Genomic DNA, 19,236 nt, shown 5'->3' with positions numbered 1-19,236 from the left:
CATAATAATAATAATAATCATAATAATAATAATAATAATAATAATAATAATAAGTATGAGGAATAGTAACAGTGATGCTTTGCATAGCAAGCACCACTAATAAGTATGAGGAATAGTAATAGTGATGCTTTGCATAGCAAGCACCAGTAATAATAATAAGTATGAGGAATAGTAATAGTGATGCTTTGCATAGCAAGCACCACTAATTATAATAATAATAAGTATGAGGAATAGTAATGATGCTTTCCATAGCAAGCACCACTAATAATAATAATAATAATAATAATAATAATAATAATAATAAGTATTAGGAATACTATCAGTGATGCTTTGCATAGCAAGCACCACTAAGAAGTATGAGGAATAGTAATAGTGATGCTTTGCATTGCAAGCATCACTAATAATAATAATAATAAGTATGAGGAATAGTAATAGAGATGCTTTGCATAGCAAGCACCACTAATAATAATAATAAGTATGAGGAATAGTAATAGTGATGCTTTGCATAGCAAGCACCACTAATAAGTATGAGGAATAGTAATAGTGATGCTTTGCATAGAAAGCACCACTAATAATGATAATAAGTATGAGGAATAGTAATAATGACGCTTTGCATAGCAAGCATCACTAATAATAATAATAAGTATGAGGAATAGTAATAGTGATGCTTTGCATAGCAAGCACCACTGATAATAATAATAATAATAATAATAATAATAATAATAAGTATTAGGAATAGTATCAGTGATGCTTTGCATAGCAAGCACCACTAAGAAGTATGAGGAATAGTAATAGTGATGCATTGCATAGCAAGCACAACTATTAATAATAATAATAAGTATGAGGAATAGTAATAGTGATGCTTTACATAGCACGCACCACTAATAATAATAATAAGTATGAGGAATAGTAATAGTGATGTTTTGCATAGCAAGCACAACTAATAAGTATGAGGAATAGTAATAGTGATGCTTTGCATAGCAAGCAGCACTAATAATAATAAGAAGAAGAATGAGGAATAGTAATAGTGATGTGTTGCATAGCAAGCACCACTAATAATAATAATAAGTATGAGGAATAGTAATAGTGATGCTTTGCATAGCAAGCAGCACTAATAATAATAAGAAGAAGAATGAGGAATAGTAATAGTGATGTGTTGCATAGCAAGCACCACTAATAATAATAATAAGGATGAGGAATAGTAATAGTGATGCTTTGCATAGCAAGCACAACTAATAATAATAATAATAAGTATTAGGAATAGTAATAGTGATGCTTTGCATAGAAAGCACCAATAATAATAATAATAATAATAATAATAATAATAATAATAATAATAATAATAATAATAATAATAAGTATGAGGAATAGTAATAGTGATGGTTTGCATAGCAAGCACCACTAATAATAATAATAAGTATGAGGAATAGTAATAGTGATGCTTTGCATAGCAAGCACCACTAATAATAATAATAAGTATGAGGAATAGTAATAGTGATGCTTTGCACAGCAAGCACCACTAATAATAAAAATGAAAAGTATGAGGAATAGTAATAGTGATGCGTTGCATAGCAGGCACCACTAATAATAATAATAATAATAAGTATAAGGAATAGTAATAGTGATGCTTTGCATAGCAAGCACCACTAATAATAATAATAAATATGAGGAATAGTAATAGTGATGCTTTGTATAGCAAACACCACTAATAATAATAATAAGTATGAGGAATAGTAATAGTGATGCTTTGCATAGCAAGCAGCACTAATAATAATAAGTATGAGGAATAGTAATAGTGAGGGTTTGCATAGCAATCACGACTAATAATAATAATAACTATGAGGAATAGTAATACTGATGCTTTGCACAGCAAGCACCACTAATAATAATAATAATAATAATAATAATAATAATAATAATAATAAGTATGAGGAATAGTAATAGTGATGCTTTGCATAGCAGGCACCACTAATAATAATAATAATAATAATAATAATAAGTATGAGGAATAGTAATAGTGATGCTTTGCATAGCAAGCACCACTAATAATAATAAGTATGAGGAATAGTAATAGTGATGCTTTGCAGAGCAAGCCCCACTAATAATAATAATAATAAGTATGAGGAATAGTAATAGTGATGCTTTGCATAGCAAGCAACATTAATAATAATAATAATAATAATAATAATAATAATAATAATAATAATAAGTATGAGGAATAGTAATAGTGATGTTTTGCATAGCAAGCATCACTAATAATAATAAGTATGAGGAATAGTAATAGTGATGCTTTGCATAGCAAGCACCACTAATAAAAATAAAAATAATAATAATAATAATAATAATAATAATAATAATAATAAGTATGAGGAATAGTAACAGTGATGCTTTGCATAGCAAGCACCACTAATAAGTATGAGGAATAGTAATAGTGATGCTTTGCATAGCAAGCACCAGTAATAATAATAAGTATGAGGAATAGTAATAGTGATGCTTTGCATAGCAAGCACCACTAATAATAATAACAATAAGTATGAGGAATAGTAATGATGCTTTCCATAGCAAGCACCACTAATAATAATAATAATAATAATAATAATAATAAGTATTAGGAATACTATCAGTGATGCTTTGCATAGCAAGCACCACTAAGAAGTATGAGGAATAGTAATAGTGATGCTTTGCATTGCAAGCATCACTAATAATAATAATAATAATAAGTATGAGGAATAGTAATAGAGATGCTTTGCATAGCAAGCACCACTAATAATAATAATAAGTATGAGGAATAGTAATAGTGATGCTTTGCATAGCAAGCACCACTAATAAGTATGAGGAATAGTAATAGTGATGCTTTGCATAGAAAGCACCACTAATAATGATAATAAGTATGAGGAATAGTAATAGTGATGTGTTGCATAGCAAGCACCACTAATAATAATAATAAGTATGAGGAATAGTAATAGTGATGCTTTGCATAGCAAGCAGCACTAATAATAAGAAGAAGAAGAATGAGGAAGAGTAATAGTGATGCGTTGCATAGCAAGCACCACTAATAATAATAATAAGGATGAGGAATAGTAATAGTGATGCTTTGCATAGAAAGCACCAATAATAATAATAATAATAATAATAATAATAATAATAATAATAATAATAATAATAATAATAAGTATGAGGAATAGTAATAGTGATGCTTTGCATAGCAAGCACCACTAATAATAAAAATAAGTATGAGGAATAGTAATAGTGATGCTTTGCACAGCAAGCACCACTAATAATAAAAATGAAAAGTATGAGCAATAGTAATAGTGATGCGTTGCATAGCAGGCACCACTAATAATAATAATAATAATAAGTATGAGGAATAGTAATAGTGATGCTTTGCATAGCAAGCACCACTAATAATAATAATAAATATGAGGAATAGTAATAGTGATGCTTTGTATAGCAAACACCACTAATAATAATAATAAGTATGAGGAATAGTAATAGTGATGCTTTGCATAGCAAGCAGCACTAATAATAATAAGTATGAGGAATAGTAATAGTGAGGGTTTGCATAGCAAGCACGACTAATAATAATAATAACTATGAGGAATAGTAATACTGATGCTTTGCACAGCAAGCACCAGTAATAATAATAATAAAAATAATAATAATAATAATAATAATAATAATAATAATAATAATTATGAGGAGTAGTAATAGTGATGCTTTGCATAGCAGGCACCACTAATAATAATAATAATAATAATAATAAGTATGAGGAATAGTAATAGTGATGCTTTGCATAGCAAGCACCACTAATAAGTATTAGGAATAGTAATAGTGATGCTTTGCATAGCAAGCACCACTAATAATAATAATAATAATAATAATAATAATAATAATAATAATAAGTATGAGGAATAGTAATAGTGATGTTTTGCATAGCAAGCATCACTAATAATAATAAGTAAGAGAAATAGTAATAGTGATGCTTTGGATAGCAAGCCCCACTAATAAGTATGAGGAATAGTAATAGTGATGCTTTGCATAGCAAGCACCACTAATCATAATAATAATAATAATCATAATAATAATAATAAGTATGAGGAATAGTAACAGTGATGATTTGCATAGCAAGCACCACTAATAAGTATGAGGAATAGTAATAGTGATGCTTTGCATAGCAAGCACCAGTAATAATAATAAGTATGAGGAATAGTAATAGTGATGCTTTGCATAGCAAGCACCACTAATTATAATAATAATAAGTATGAGGAATAGTAATGATGCTTTCCATAGCAAGCACCACTAATAATAATAATAATAATAATAATAATAATAAGTATTAGGAATACTATCAGTGATGCTTTGCATAGCAAGCACCACTAAGAAGTATGAGGAATAGTAATAGTGATGCTTTGCATAGCAAGCACCACTAATAATAATAATAAGTATGAGGAATAGTAATAGAGATGCTTTGCATAGCAAGCACCACTAATAATAATAATAAGTATGAGGAATAGTAATAGTGATGCTTTGCATAGCAAGCACCACTAATAAGTATGAGGAATAGTAATAGTGATGCTTTGCATAGAAAGCACCACTAATAATGATAATAAGTATGAGGAATAGTAATAATGACGCTTTGCATAGCAAGCATCACTAATAATAATAATAAGTATGAGGAATAGTAATAGTGATGCTTTGCATAGCAAGCACCACAAACAATAATAATAAAAAGTATGAGGAATAGTAATAGTGATTCTTTGCATAGCAAGCACCACTGATAATAATAATAATAATAATAATAATAATAATAATAATAATAATAATAATAATAAAAATAATAATAAGTATTAGGAATAGTATCAGTGATGCTTTGCATAGCAAGCACCACTAAGAAGTATGAGGAATAGTAATAGTGATGCATTGCATAGCAAGCACAACTATTAATAATAATAATAAGTATGAGGAATAGTAATAGTGATGCTTTACATAGCACGCACCACTAATAATAATAATAAGTATGAGGAATAGTAATAGTGATGTTTTGCATAGCAAGCACAACTAATAAGTATGAGGAATAGTAATAGTGATGCTTTGCATAGCAAGCAGCACTAATAATAATAAGAAGAAGAATGAGGAATAGTAATAGTGATGTGTTGCATAGCAAGCACCACTAATAATAATAATAAGTATGAGGAATAGTAATAGTGATGCTTTGCATAGCAAGCAGCACTAATAATAATAAGAAGAAGAATGAGGAATAGTAATAGTGATGTGTTGCATAGCAAGCACCACTAATAATAATAATAAGTATGAGGAATAGTAATAGTGATGCTTTGCATAGCAAGCAGCACTAATAATAATAAGAAGAAGAATGAGGAATAGTAATAGTGATGCTTTGCATAGAAAGCACAACTAATAATAATAATAATAAGTATTAGGAATAGTAATAGTGATGCTTTGCATAGAAAGCACCAATAATAATAATAATAATAATAATAATAATAATAATAATAATAAGTATGAGGAATAGTAATAGTGATGGTTTGCATAGCAAGCACCACTAATAATAATAATAATAATAAGTATGAGGAATAGTAATAGTGATGCGTTGCATAGCAGGCACCACTAATAATAATAATAATAATAATAAGTATAAGGAATAGTAATAGTGATGCTTTGCATAGCAAGCACCACTAATAATAATAATAAATATGAGGAATAGTAATAGTGATGCTTTGTATAGCAAACACCACTAATAATAATAATAAGTATGAGGAATAGTAATAGTGATGCTTTGCATAGCAAGCAGCACTAATAATAATAAGTATGAGGAATAGTAATAGTGAGGGTTTGCATAGCAATCACGACTAATAATAATAATAACTATGAGGAATAGTAATACTGATGCTTTGCACAGCAAGCACCACTAATAATAATAATAATAATAATAAAAATAATAATAATAATAATAATAATAATAAGTATGAGGAATAGTAATAGCGATGCTTTGCATAGCAAGCACCACTAATAATAATAATAAGTATGAGGAATAGTAATAGTGATGAATTGCATAGCACGCACCACTAATAATAATAATAAGTATGAGGAATAGTAATAGTGATGTTTTGCATAGCAAGCACCACTAATAATAATAATAATAAGTATGAGGAATAGTAATAGTGATGCGTTGCATAGCAAGCACCACTAATAATAATAATAATAAGTATGAGGAATAGTAATAGTGATGCTTTGCATAGCAAGCCCCACTAATAATAACAATAATAATAAAAAAAAAATAAAATAAATAATAATAATAATAATAATAATAATAATAATAATAATAATAATAAGTATGAGGAATAGTAATAGTGATGCGTTGCATAGCAAGCACCACTAATAATAATAAAAAGTATGAGGAATAGTAATAGTGATGCTTTGCATTGCAAGCCCCACTAATAATAATAATAATAATAATAATAATAATAATAATAATAATAATAATAAGCATGAGGAATAGTAATAGTGATGCTTTGCATAGCAAGCACCACTAATAATAATAATAATAAGTATGAGGAATAGTAATAGTGATGCTTTGCATAGCAAGCACCACAAATAATAATAATAAGTATGAAGAATAGTAATAGTGATGCTTTGCATAGCAAGCACCACTAATAAGTATGAGGAATAGTAATAGTGATGCTTTGCATAGCAAGCACCACTAATAATAATAATAAGTATGAGGAATAGTAATAGTGATGATTTGCATAGCACGCACCACTAATAATAATAATAAGTATGAGGAATAGTAATAGTGATGTTTTGCATAGCAAGCACCACTAATAATAATAATAAAAATTATGAGGAGTAGTAATAGTGATGCTTTGCATAGCAGGCACCACTAATAATAATAATAATAATAATAATAATAATAATAAGTATGAGGAACAGTAATAGTGATGCTTTGCATAGCAAGCACCACTAATAATAATAAGTATGAGGAATAGTAATAGTGATGCTTTGCAGAGCAAGCCCCACTAATAATAATAATAATAAGTATGAGGAATAGTAATAGTGATGCTTTGCATAGCAAGCACCACTAATAATAATAATAATAATAATAATAAGTATGAGGAATAGTAATAGTGATGCTTTGCATAGCAAGCACCACTAATAATAATAAGTATGAGAAATAGTAATAGTGATGCTTTGGATAGCAAGCCCCACTAATAAGTATGAGGAATAGTAATAGTGATGCTTTGCATAGCAAGCACCACTAATAATAATAATAATAATAATAATAATAATAATAATAATAATAATAATAATAATAATAAGTATGAGGAATAGTAACAGTGATGCTTTGCATAGCAAGCACCACTAATAAGTATGAGGAATAGTAATAGTGATGCATTGCATAGCAAGCACCACTAATAATAATAATTTTGAGGAATAGTAATAGTGATGCTTTGCATAGCAAGCACCACTAATAATAATAATAATAATAAGTATGAGGAATAGTAATAGTGATGCTTTGCATAGCAAGCACCACTAATAATAATAATAATAATAATAATAAGTATGAGGAATAGTAATAGTGATGCTTTGCATAGCAAGCAACATTAATAATAATAATAATGATAATAATAATAATAATAATAATAATAAGTATGAGGAATAGTAATAGTGATGCTTTGCATAGCAAGCACCACTAATAATAATAATAATAATAAGTATGAGGAATAGTAATAGTGATGCTTTGCATAGCAAGCACCACTAATAATAATAACAATAAGTATGAGGAATAGTAATAGTGATGCGTTACATAGCAAGCACCACTATTAATAATAATAAGTATGAGGAATAGTAATAGTGATGCTTTTCATAGCAAGCACCACTAATAAGTATTAGGAATAGTAATAGTGATGCTTTGCATAGCAAGCAACATTAATAATAATAAGTATGAGGAATAGTAATAGTGATGCGTTGCATAGCAAGCACCACTAATAATAATATTATTATTATTATTATTATTATTATTATTATTAAGTATGAGGAATAGTAATAGTGATGCTTTGCATAGCAAGCAACATTAATAATAATAAGTATGACGAATAGCAATAGTGATGCTTTGCATAGCAAGCACCACTAATAACAATAATAATAAGTATGAGGAATAGTAATAGTGATGCTTTGCATAGCAAGCCCCACTAACAAGTATGAGGAATAGTAATAGTGATGCTTTGCATATCAAGCACCACTAATAATAATAATAAGTATGAGGAATAGTAATAGTGATGCGTTGCATAGCAAGCACCACTAATAATAATATTATTATTATTATTATTATTATTATTAAGTATGAGGAATAGTAATAGTGATGCTTTGCATAGCAAGCAACATTAATAATAATAAGTATGACGAATAGCAATAGTGATGCTTTGCATAGCAAGCACCACTAATAACAATAATAATAAGTATGAGGAATAGTAATAGTGATGCTTTGCATAGCAAGCCCCACTAACAAGTATGAGGAATAGTAATAGTGATGCTTTGCATATCAAGCACCACTAATAATAATAATAAGTATGAGGAATTGTAATAGTGATGCTTTGCATAGCAAGCAACACTAATAATAATAATAATAATAATAAGTATGAGGAATAGTAATAGTGATGCTTTGCATAGCAAGCACCACTAATAATAATAATAAGTATGAGGAATAGTAATAGTGATGCGTTGCATAGCAAGCACCACTAATAATAATAATAAGTATGAGAAATAGTAATAGTGATGCTTTGTATAGCAAGCACCACTAATAATAATAAGTATGAGGAATAGTAATAGTGATGCTTTGCATAGCAAGCACCACTAATAATAATAATAATTATAATAATAAGTATGAGGAATAGTAATAGTGATGCTTTGCATAGCAAGCACCACTAATAAGTATGAGGAATAGTAATAGTGATGCTTTGCATAGCAAGCACCACTAATAATAATAATAATAATAAGTATGAGGAATAGTAATAGTGATGCTTTGCATAGCAAGCACCACTAATAATATTATTATTATTATTATTATTATTATTATTATTATTATTATTAATAATAATAATAATTATGAGGAATAGTAATAGTGATGCTTTCCATAGCAAGCACCACTAATAATAACTAGACATGTACATTTCCTGAAGAAAACGTGAGTGGTGCTTGCCATGGCAAAACTCGTCCCTGACGCATTTCCCCTCATTGTGCTGAGTGGTTTGATATGTCACATGTGTATGTTGCAGTAACATTAGCTATAGCATTAGCATTAGCATTGTCGTTAGCATCAACGTTTGCATTAGCATTAACGTTAGCATGTCACATGTGTATGTTGGTGTAATTTTAAAATTCTGCTTATTTTGGGGTTAGCATTAGCAGTAATATTATCATTAGTATGAACGTTAGCATTAGTATCGGGAGATCGGAATTACGATCCCTTAGAAAAGTAATAGCAACAAATTTCAGACCAGGCCCACGTCACATCTGACCCCACCCCCCAAATAATGGGTAATTTAAAAATTACTGCAACATACACGACATATCAAACTGCTCAGCACAATTAGGGGAAATGCATGACGTGTCCAGTTATCTCCTCCATGAACTCGGGGACGAGTTTTGCCACAGCAAGCACCACTCTCATTTTCTTCAGGAAATATACATGTCTAGTTATTAGTGGTGCTTGCTATGCAAAGCATCACTATTACTATTGCTCACACTTATTAGTGCAATTGTTATATGAACAACATATAACAATACATAAAAGACACAATTGATTTAAGTGTTTCAGGAAGAGGTAGGTCTTCATCTACCATTTGAAGATGGCCAGTGACTCAGCTGTGTGGACATCTAGGGGAAGTTCATTCCACCACCTCAGTGCCAGAACAGAGAAGAGTCTAAATGAATACCTACCTTGTACCCTGAGAGATTGTGTGATTACCAGTGTGAGGAGAAATGAGAGCTTTGAGGTAAGAGGGTGCTGGTCCATTTTTGGCTTGTAGGCAAGCATCAGCTACCAGAAGCCAGTAGAGTGAGCGCAGCAGTGGGGTGGTGTGGGAGAACAGGTTTAAAAGTCATGCATCTGCATTTTGGATCATTTGCAGAGGACATATTGCATTAAGATGTAGACCTGCCAGTAAAGAGTTGCAGTAGTCTAGTCTCAAAATGACTAGAGACTGAAAAACAAGCACCTGAGCAGCCTGTATGGATAAAAATTGCAACATTTTTCTGTTGTTGTACAGAAAAACCCGACAGAGAAAAAGGACAGTTGATTGTCCATGGTTAACCCATGTTGCGAGCACTGGCCCAAGGTGCAATCAGAGAGTTGATCAGGGATATCACAAGATCCTGGGCTGGGGATGAAGCACCATGGATGACCAGGAGTTCACTTTTACTGGATTAAGTTTCAGCTGATGAGCTGTCATCTATGATGATGTGTCCACAAACACAGAGATCTGAGCAGAAGTCATTGTATCTGAGGGAGGGAAGGAGAAGATAAGTTGAGTGTCATCGGAATAGCAGTAGTAAGACAACCCATGTAAGGATATAACTTTGCCAATAGATTGAGTATAGAGGGGGAAAAGAAGAGGACCAAGTACTGATCCTTGTGAGACACCAGTGGAGAGTCTGCATGGAGCAGATGTCTATCCCCTCCATGTTACCTGATATGAGTGACCATCCAGGTAGGAAGCAAACCATTCCCATGCAAATTCTCCTGAGGGTGGACAAGTGAATCTTGTGGTTGACTGTGTCAAATGCTGCCGAATGGTTGAGGACGATGAGGACAGATGACAGATTGGCTATTCTAGCAGCATGTAGTTTCTCAGTGACAGCCAAAAGGGTAGTGCCTTTGGAATGTGCTGCTTTAAAGCCAGACTGGTTAGGATCTTGGAAGTTGTTCTGTGAGAGACAGTCAGACAGTTGATTATAAACAATGTGTTCGAGAATTTTAGAAAGAAAGGAGAGAAGTGATACCGGTCTATAGTTTCTGATGTACGATTGATCCAGAGCAGATTTCTTCAGGATGTGGATAACCCTTGCTTAATCCACCTCTCTCCATTGTATGAGATGGTTGAGGTTATTTTATTAAATTGTTTGACTAGTGTTCAGATTTTTCTGAAACTTTTACTTAGTTTTACTTAAGCTTCAGCATTATAATAGCAGCATAAATATTATAATGAAGAGTAAAACAATGAGTTATTATCAAATAATAAGGACTCAGTCCTTTGCACAGTAAGAACACCCAGGGTAACCACATCTTTGCAAAAAGCTAAACATCAGTAACCAGTCTGACTGATGATGTGCGCTAGACATTGTGTTCCTAGGCAAAGTGCTAGCTACAGCAGTACGACTGAAGAGCGCTAACCACAGCAGGCAGCAGATGCAAGAGTAGGAGAAAAGTTTATGTCCAAAATAACCCCAGCAACAGAGGCAAATGTAAGTCAAAAGGTCATGCAGTATGCATGCAAAACAAGCTATATACTGACACAGCAAAGTAGAGCATGAGCTGAAGCACAAAAGTAAATAAAATAAAACTAAATTTACCCATTTAGAAGAAGCACAAACAATCCGCAAGACTTCTGTTGCACTGCAGACTCTGAGTTAAATGTGCAAAGACTAAGGAAAGACTAAGGTGCTTATATAGGCAGATAGATTTTTAGCTGAAGCCAAATAGAAGATATGAATCCAAATAAAAAATAAATGTTATTTGTGTTTAGCAACTAAAAAGAAAATATGGGAAATGCAGAAATTTCCATAAGAATTCATGTAGCTCTGCCTCACTCTTTGTTTATTAATCAATTAGATTAAATTACATATTTATTCTATAAAACATACTTCTCTGCTGCTCCTGACTTCCTCATACAATACCACAGCTCTTCTCTTGGCACCCTGTCATACACGTTCTCCAAGTCTACAAACACAGTGCAACTCTCTCTAACCATCCCTATACTTCTCCATCAAAATTCTCAGAGCAAAAATTGCATCTGTTGTGCTCTTTCTGGGCATGAAGCCATACTGCTGCTCACAAATTTCCACTACCTTCCTTAACCTAGCTTCCACTACTCTTTCCCATAGCTTCATTGTATGGCTCAACAACTTTATCCCTTATTCTTAAAGATTGGCACTAACGCACTCCAAGGCTCTCCATTCCTCAGGCATCTTCTCATTGTCTAAAACCCTGTTAAACAAACTAGTTAAAAATTCCACTGCTGCCTCTCCTAGATACTTCCAGACCTCCACCGGGATGTCGTCAGGACCAACTGCCTTTCCACTTTTCATCCTCTTCAAGGCCTTCCTGACTTCATCCTTTCTAATCTTATCTACTTTCTGCTCCACAGAGCTCACCCCTTCTACTCTTTTTTCCCTCTCATTTTCCTCATTCATCAACTCTTCAAAGTACTCATTCTCCTCAATCTCCTCTGTACACTCTACTCACTTATGAGCACCTTTTCATCTCTATCCTTAATAACTCTAACCACGCTAACCTGTACAAGTCCTTCTCCCCTTCTAACCTAGTGTACAACTCATCATATGCCTTCTGCTTGGCTTTAGACACCTCCCTCTTCACTCTGCACTGTAATTCATTGTACTCCTGTCTGTTCTCTTCAGTCCTGTCCATGTCCCACTTCTTCACCTCTTCTTCTGAATACTATCCTGAACTTCCTCATTCCACCACCAAGTCTCCTTATCTTCTTTCCTCCTTCCAGATGACACACCCAGCACCTTTCTTCCTGTCTCCCTGATCAATTCTGCTGTAGTTTCCCAGTCATCTGGCAGCACTACCTGGCCACCCAGAGCCTGCCTCAACTTCTGTCTAAATTCCTCACAACATTGCTCCTTTTTCAGGTTCCACCACTTGGTTTTCTTCTCTATCTCTATCTTTGACCTCTTCTTCTTACAGACCATCAAAAACAAACAAACAAAAACACAGTTGTCTATTTACAGCACAGCAAGCCAACCAAGGTACAGCGTGCACATTATTTTTGACCTACATTGCTTTTTGGTTTCACTAAATGCAGTACAAATTATACAGTAACATACGATTTTGTCTTATAATTTCAAATTCTCCATCATATGTGAAAACATGTAGAGGTAAACACGTCCTATGATAATCATAATGGCATTTTTTAATATGAAATCTAATGTTAGCTTGCAACAATGAAGTTGAAGAAGAAATGAACAATGAAAAATTACTTTATTGTGTATGTGAATAAATCTGCCATTATCTTACTTATGTCATGCATGGCTAGTTATGCTTTAGTTAAGCTAAGTAAGTTAACAATCAGTAAGCAGTAGTCTCTATTAACATTACTGATGTTATACAGCAACCTATTAACCCAATAGGTCAAACTTTATTCTTGATATTTGACCTCTGACCAAGTAAATTTTGTTTTTCATTTTCATTTTTTTTAAGCAGGATAAGATTACTGCACAAATAATTGCCCATTACACAACAAAGCATTAGTTAACTGAATACTGATCCTTGCTTGTCATTTGTCAAAAAAAAAACCTGATTAGCAGGACGCGGAAAAGAGTCAAAATCGGAAAGCAAGAAACACAGACAAGCAAATCTGAATAGCAAAAACTGTAACTCGAAAACCAAAAAACAAAGCAGAAGTCATTCACAGAATATCAAGACAATGGTAGGTAAAGCATGGCTCAGTAAGTCTCATAGGAAACAATACATCACGTTGTTTGTAGCGTGCACGCTGCTTAAATGTCCTGAATAAAGCCGGAAGTGTTCTTTCCTTGGCGGTGCTAAAACTTGGACGATGGCTCCCTCTGGCGATCTGATGGAAGTGCCGCCAGACAGGATGTTACAGTCAGACTTTATGTAAGAAACAATTTACAAGTCACAGACCCTGTCTTTATATAAAGGTCCTTTTTCTTGTGTAATACCTGTGCCCTGTAAACACTGAGACACACACATGCACACAAACAAATGTGTCATTTCAACATTTGTATGGTGTTTTATCAGGTTTTAATGTGTTACTATCTTAAGTATAACATAAATCTTAACAGGAAAACCTAACTGTTCTCGAATTCTGATATTTTATACGTCCGATTTTCCCCTTGCGCACCTTGACTGCTCAGAATAATGTTAACTGACTTCTGTATCAGGTTCATTTCTAAGACCTTGTATTAGCAGACATGTTTGAGTAGAGTGACAGGTTCTTCACACATGCATAGTTAATTTTCCAAAAATGACAATATTAGCTAGGATAAATGTAGTACATTTTTTATTACTTAAGTACATTTGATTAAGTACTTTTGTACCTGAACTCAAGTAGAAATTCAAAGGAGCTAGTGTACTTTGCCCAGCACTGGTTCTCACCACTCCAACTAATCTCTGTTTTCTTCTGTTATGTGTACATATTATCAAGCTCTCTGTGGTCTCATTTAAATTGTGCCTTCCCTCTCCAATGAAGTAGGTCAGGTACATGTACCACCGTATGTCACCAACCTCCATTCATCAACCACTATGTATTGTAAAAAATATCTCTGCATTTTATGTAAGATTTGTGTCAAATTAATGATTTATTGGTGCCTGATATTTAATCTATATTATCTGCCAAACCACATAATCATGACCATTTCACTGTTGTTGAGTATTCTTATCAGTGAACAGACGCAGCCAGTTTTTGCCTTTACATTCAAACAACATCAATACACCTGGGTATGGCCACCTTAAAGGTTCATTGATTTGCTGGCTGTGGTGCATTCTTTGTTGTCGTCTTTGTTTCTCATCTCCCAAGGACAGCGAAACTCTTATATTATCATCAGAAAGTAATAATGAAGGTCCATCCAAAACACAGTATGATATCCTAATTTTTCTAGGACTGATTGATTTCTGCCACTAGTATATGCCTGACTGTTCACATCATGGCAAAGTGTTGTGCCAGTGATGGTTTACCTGACTAAATCACTCTGTCACAGAGGATGGGGTGAAACATACTTTAGATACATCTAAATATTTCTTCTGGAAGAGTAAGCAAAGTTCTGGGAAGTGGGATGGGAAGTATGTTCATCCACGTATATGTAGCTGAAATAAAGTCTGAGTTTCCAAATTTTTTGCATATCCTTTTGCTTTAGGCTCTTTTTCTGTGCTGAAAACTGTAATCAGGGTGTCTAAGGATCTGTACAGTCTCAACAGCCTTATATATTGACATCCAACGTACCTCATGTACCTCAGTCATTTTTAGGTTTGGTTCATCTAGTAATGTTTAAAAATTGTCTCAACTCACTAATGTGTTTCAGGTAAGAAAGTGTCAGGGTGTAATACTCTGGGAAATATCAACCTTTTTCTTTTTCTCACAGCACACCTTCAGGGATCTAGTGGACAGGGCAGGGCTGTTTTGGCAGACCATGGGACTCGGAAGTAGTGTTCAGCAGGAATGTTTTATTGGAGATCAGAACACACTGCGGTGGTACTGTAGTCATTGAGTCCAGTGAAAAGGAACATATGTTGCAGTTTCAAAGGCCTTGAGTGGGCAGGCCTTGAACGAGTGACAATACAAAAGCCTAGAGGTGATACTCTTAAACAAAGCATTGAATGGGAGAAAGATCCCCAGAGTTGCCCCCCCAACTGTCAGCTAGTTCACAGTTACTGATCACCATCTTATTTGATCACCATTTGGTAGTAAGAGCTGGGATGATTATTCAAAGAGCAATGTATGTTACAGTAGATTCTAGAGTGACCTCAAAATATGTTTTCTTACAATCCCCCTTTGAGAGTTCTAGATAACTCTCACAATTTGTTAACTTAGAATTTAATCAGCTTGTTGTTAGTTTACATTCTTGTAATAGGTTTTAGCATTTAAGGGTAGTAGTTCTTGAGCTGAGCTATTTCTATGCTTTTGTGATGAGGATTAGTAGTCTGTCATATTCAACCTATGCTGACCCAGAAGATTATGTAACGAAACTGACTAAAACAACTATTTATCTAAAACATGACCATGAGTGGCCAAAAAGGCTTCCGAACAATGAGGAATTGTCCATGGTTATATTATACAGTTTTATAAATATAATGCTAATATCCTTTATCAGTTTGTCTAGTCCCTTGACTGGGTCAAATAGACCTTTGCAACATTCATGTCCAACAACTATGAAGGCACAACATTGTGTAGCAAGAATATAATCCAGTGCTGCTCTGTTCCACAGTATCTTCCATTAGTCTGGGCAGCATTATGTTCTCCAGATGGTTGTCTATAGATGTAGATGGTTCAGCTAGCAGGTGCTGTAGTGATGAGTTCATAAAACTGTGCATGCCTACCTGTGAACAAAAGAGGAAAATAGAAGAAGACAAACAAACAAACAAGACAAAACAAACAGGACAAAAAAGTGTGGGTATTCTTTTTTTCTTTCTTTTTTTTAGAATGCTAGGTTAAACTTCATTTGATCATATAGTGGTTTAATTTTTTACTGTAGTTCCTTGCCCTAATCTACAAATACTGACACCTATGGACCAATTAGGTAGGGATGAACTAATAAAGGGGAATCTATGTGGAAGTCTTCACCCTTGGGTTGGCCCCCCGAGGCCTATTGCACATCGGTTCTTCCTTGGGCTCCTCACTGATCCAAGTGTCCTAGTCTGTCCCTATTGGTGGTGGAACTACTTTGCAATGTGAGACATGAGTCTATGTCTATTTTTCCATGGCAAAGCAGAGTTTAAATTAAAATCTTCCTTTGCAAAGAAGCCATAAACCAAATTTTTCTTGCTAAAGCAGAAGATGAACCAAAATCTTCTCTGAGAAAACAAAGCAGAGGATAAACCAAAATCAAATTCCTAAATGCTGAAACAGAGGATAAACCAAATTCTGCCCTACCGAAGAAGAGGATAAACAATTTGTTAACGCACAACTGTTGTTAACCTTCCCTGCCGAAACAGAGGATAAACCAAATTCTTCCTAAACAAAGCAGAGGATCAACTATTTGTTAACACACAACTGTTGTTAACCTTCCTTGCTGAAACAGAGGATAAACCTATGTGTTAAAACACCCTACAGCTGTGTTTAACACTTCCCTGGAAAAGAAGAGGATAACTTAAATACTGATCTATAGTGGTTCTTTGATAGAGTTACACTCACCAAATCGTAGCTTAGTAGAAGAAGTTTATTCTGGACTGGTTTCAAATGAGCAGCTCTATCCGGGTCATGGCACCATCTGTTGTGAATTCACCAAAGCAGACCAGAGGACTCGGAAGTAGTGTTCAGCAGGAATGTTTTATTGGAGATCAGAACAGAATGTGGTAGTACTGTAGTCATTGAGTCCAGTGAAAAGGAACATATGTTGCAGTTTCAAAGGCCTTGAGTGGGCAGGCCTTGAACGAGTGAATACAAAAGCCTAGAGGTGATACTCTTAAACAAAGCATTGAATGGGAGAAAGATCCCCAGAGTTGCCCCCCCAACTGTCAGCTAGTTCACAGTTACTGATCACCATCTGTTTTGATCACCATTTGGTAGTAAGAGCTGGGATGATTATTCAAAGAGCAATGTATGTTACAGTAGATTCTAGATATTATAACACAATATTAGGCATCTGGTCATAATTTTAGGGCTGATCATTGTATGGTGACTTCTGAATTTTGCTACTTATTTCAGACCTAATTGTTGAGGCCAAAGATTGCAGCATGCCATTTGCTGTTGTTTAAAAACAGTAGGTGGCATTGTCTCTGAAAGAGTTTCAAAAATTTAGTGTCACAGTTCTGGTCAGTGAGCAGTTGCATCAAATTTCCATATATTTGGAGTGTTAGGTGTTCCTTAGCAAGCCAATATACACTTCAAAGCCAGTATAGCCACCTCTTTCTCCAATACTGCTTTCTCCATCATTCTTGAAAAGTTGGGCTGAATATTTTCTGGACTGCTGATCCATGCTCTTGAGATTTGCCATGACGGGTAAGTGTACTTGTGCGTAAGTTGGACATGCCATCTGTGAGAGGGTTACTTTTCTTACATTTAAAACACAAACTACATACATCAACATCAAACAGCAAGCTGACAGGGTCTAACCCACGAGGTGGAAACACATAAGGAGCAGGAGCATGGGTGGTCATGGCTGAACCCCAAAGGTGGCAGGGTAGGCAGCAGTGGAAATGGCCCTAAAGGGGCATCCCTGAAAACCTTAGAGCTCAGGCGTTAGAATTCCTTTCTGGCCCCCCTGGCAGAGATGGTTGTCTCTCGCCTGGGTTACCTGCCCCTAAGCACTGGCCAGCCACCCAGATTTTTCATGGGGGTCTCAGACTGCAATGCTAGCCTACTTTTCCTGCCTCAGCAGGCCAGGCTGGGGCTAGTGGCTACTGGTTGATAGCCCTATCTCCTCTATGTGGCAAAGGAAGAACAGGCCTTTAGAAGACATCGGGGCATCTAAAAGAAAGGTTTTGTTCCTTTCTTTTATCTCTCTCAGATTGCCTCTCTGTGGCAACCAAATGCAGTCATGAAATGGCCGATGACATGGGCCTTCTGCTTTGTGGCACAGGGGGCTAAATTTGTGGCCTGGCAGAGTTTAGACCTCAGTGATGAGCCCCTTCCCACAGATGAGCTCCTTTAGCAACAATTTTGATGTCCTCACCAATATCTATGAACAAACATCTAAACTCAGGTGGCAACAAAAAATGCAACAGATTTCAATTTGTAATCATTAGTTTATGCACAGATCCTCCCATGGAAACTGAATGTGTTGAGGCCTGGCCTTTGTTCCTTCTTGGTGCATTATGACCAAACATCTCCATCTTGGTCTCTTCTGTCCAAAGAATATACACAATATTTATTGTTTGTTCAGACGGAAGTTTGCAAACCTTTCTATAGTCGTTCTGCTATATTCTTTTTGGAGAGAAGAGGCTTTATTTCTAGCCACACTTCCATGAACCCATACTTATTCAGTCTTTTCACTGTGCTCTCATGAACATTTAATGTGCTTTCAGGGGCCTGTTTCAGAAAGTCAGTTTACTGACAGGCACAAAATAACTGCATATTGAAATTGAAACAATTGTGTTTTTATTTATTTATTTATTTTTTTAAAAGAAGTTGCTAAGGACCACACAAATAATTTCATATAAATAAAATCATAAAATTAAAGGAGTGTGCAATTTCTGTGACTGTAATTTCCCTAGCCAAAAACTCTGTAATCATTAACAGACTGTTTGGAAATTATGCTGAACTTATAATAACTTTCTGCTACACTTCTTATGAATACTCA

At 34.1% G+C, this 19,236-nt stretch overlaps 1 protein-coding gene and 1 long non-coding RNA gene across 2 annotated transcripts in view; both read right to left on the bottom strand.

Moving 5' to 3' along the window:
• Positions 1-9,960: 9,960 nt before the first annotated feature.
• Positions 9,961-13,761, bottom strand: LOC131352224 (uncharacterized). The gene is made up of 3 exons (XR_009204481.1): positions 11,587-13,761; positions 10,704-10,941; positions 9,961-10,516 (listed from the first exon to the last, which is right to left on the bottom strand). It is a non-coding gene; the product is annotated as an uncharacterized LOC131352224 (long non-coding RNA).
• Positions 13,762-15,428: 1,667 nt separating this feature from the next.
• The window catches only part of alpk3a (alpha-kinase 3a), a 47,118-nt gene continuing 43,310 nt past the window's right edge, over positions 15,429-19,236 (bottom strand). Inside the window, exon 15 of the mRNA XM_058388513.1 lies at positions 15,429-16,315. Within this exon, the coding sequence (XP_058244496.1) occupies positions 16,312-16,315 (4 nt within the window). The 3' untranslated portion in view covers positions 15,429-16,311. The remainder of the gene's footprint in view (positions 16,316-19,236) is intronic.

This window comes from Hemibagrus wyckioides, linkage group LG04 (assembly GCF_019097595.1).
Source record: "Hemibagrus wyckioides isolate EC202008001 linkage group LG04, SWU_Hwy_1.0, whole genome shotgun sequence".
Taxonomy (NCBI): Eukaryota; Metazoa; Chordata; class Actinopteri; order Siluriformes; family Bagridae; genus Hemibagrus; species Hemibagrus wyckioides.
Note: the sequence above shows the minus strand (reverse complement) of the source record. Positions and strands in the feature narration are given on the sequence as shown.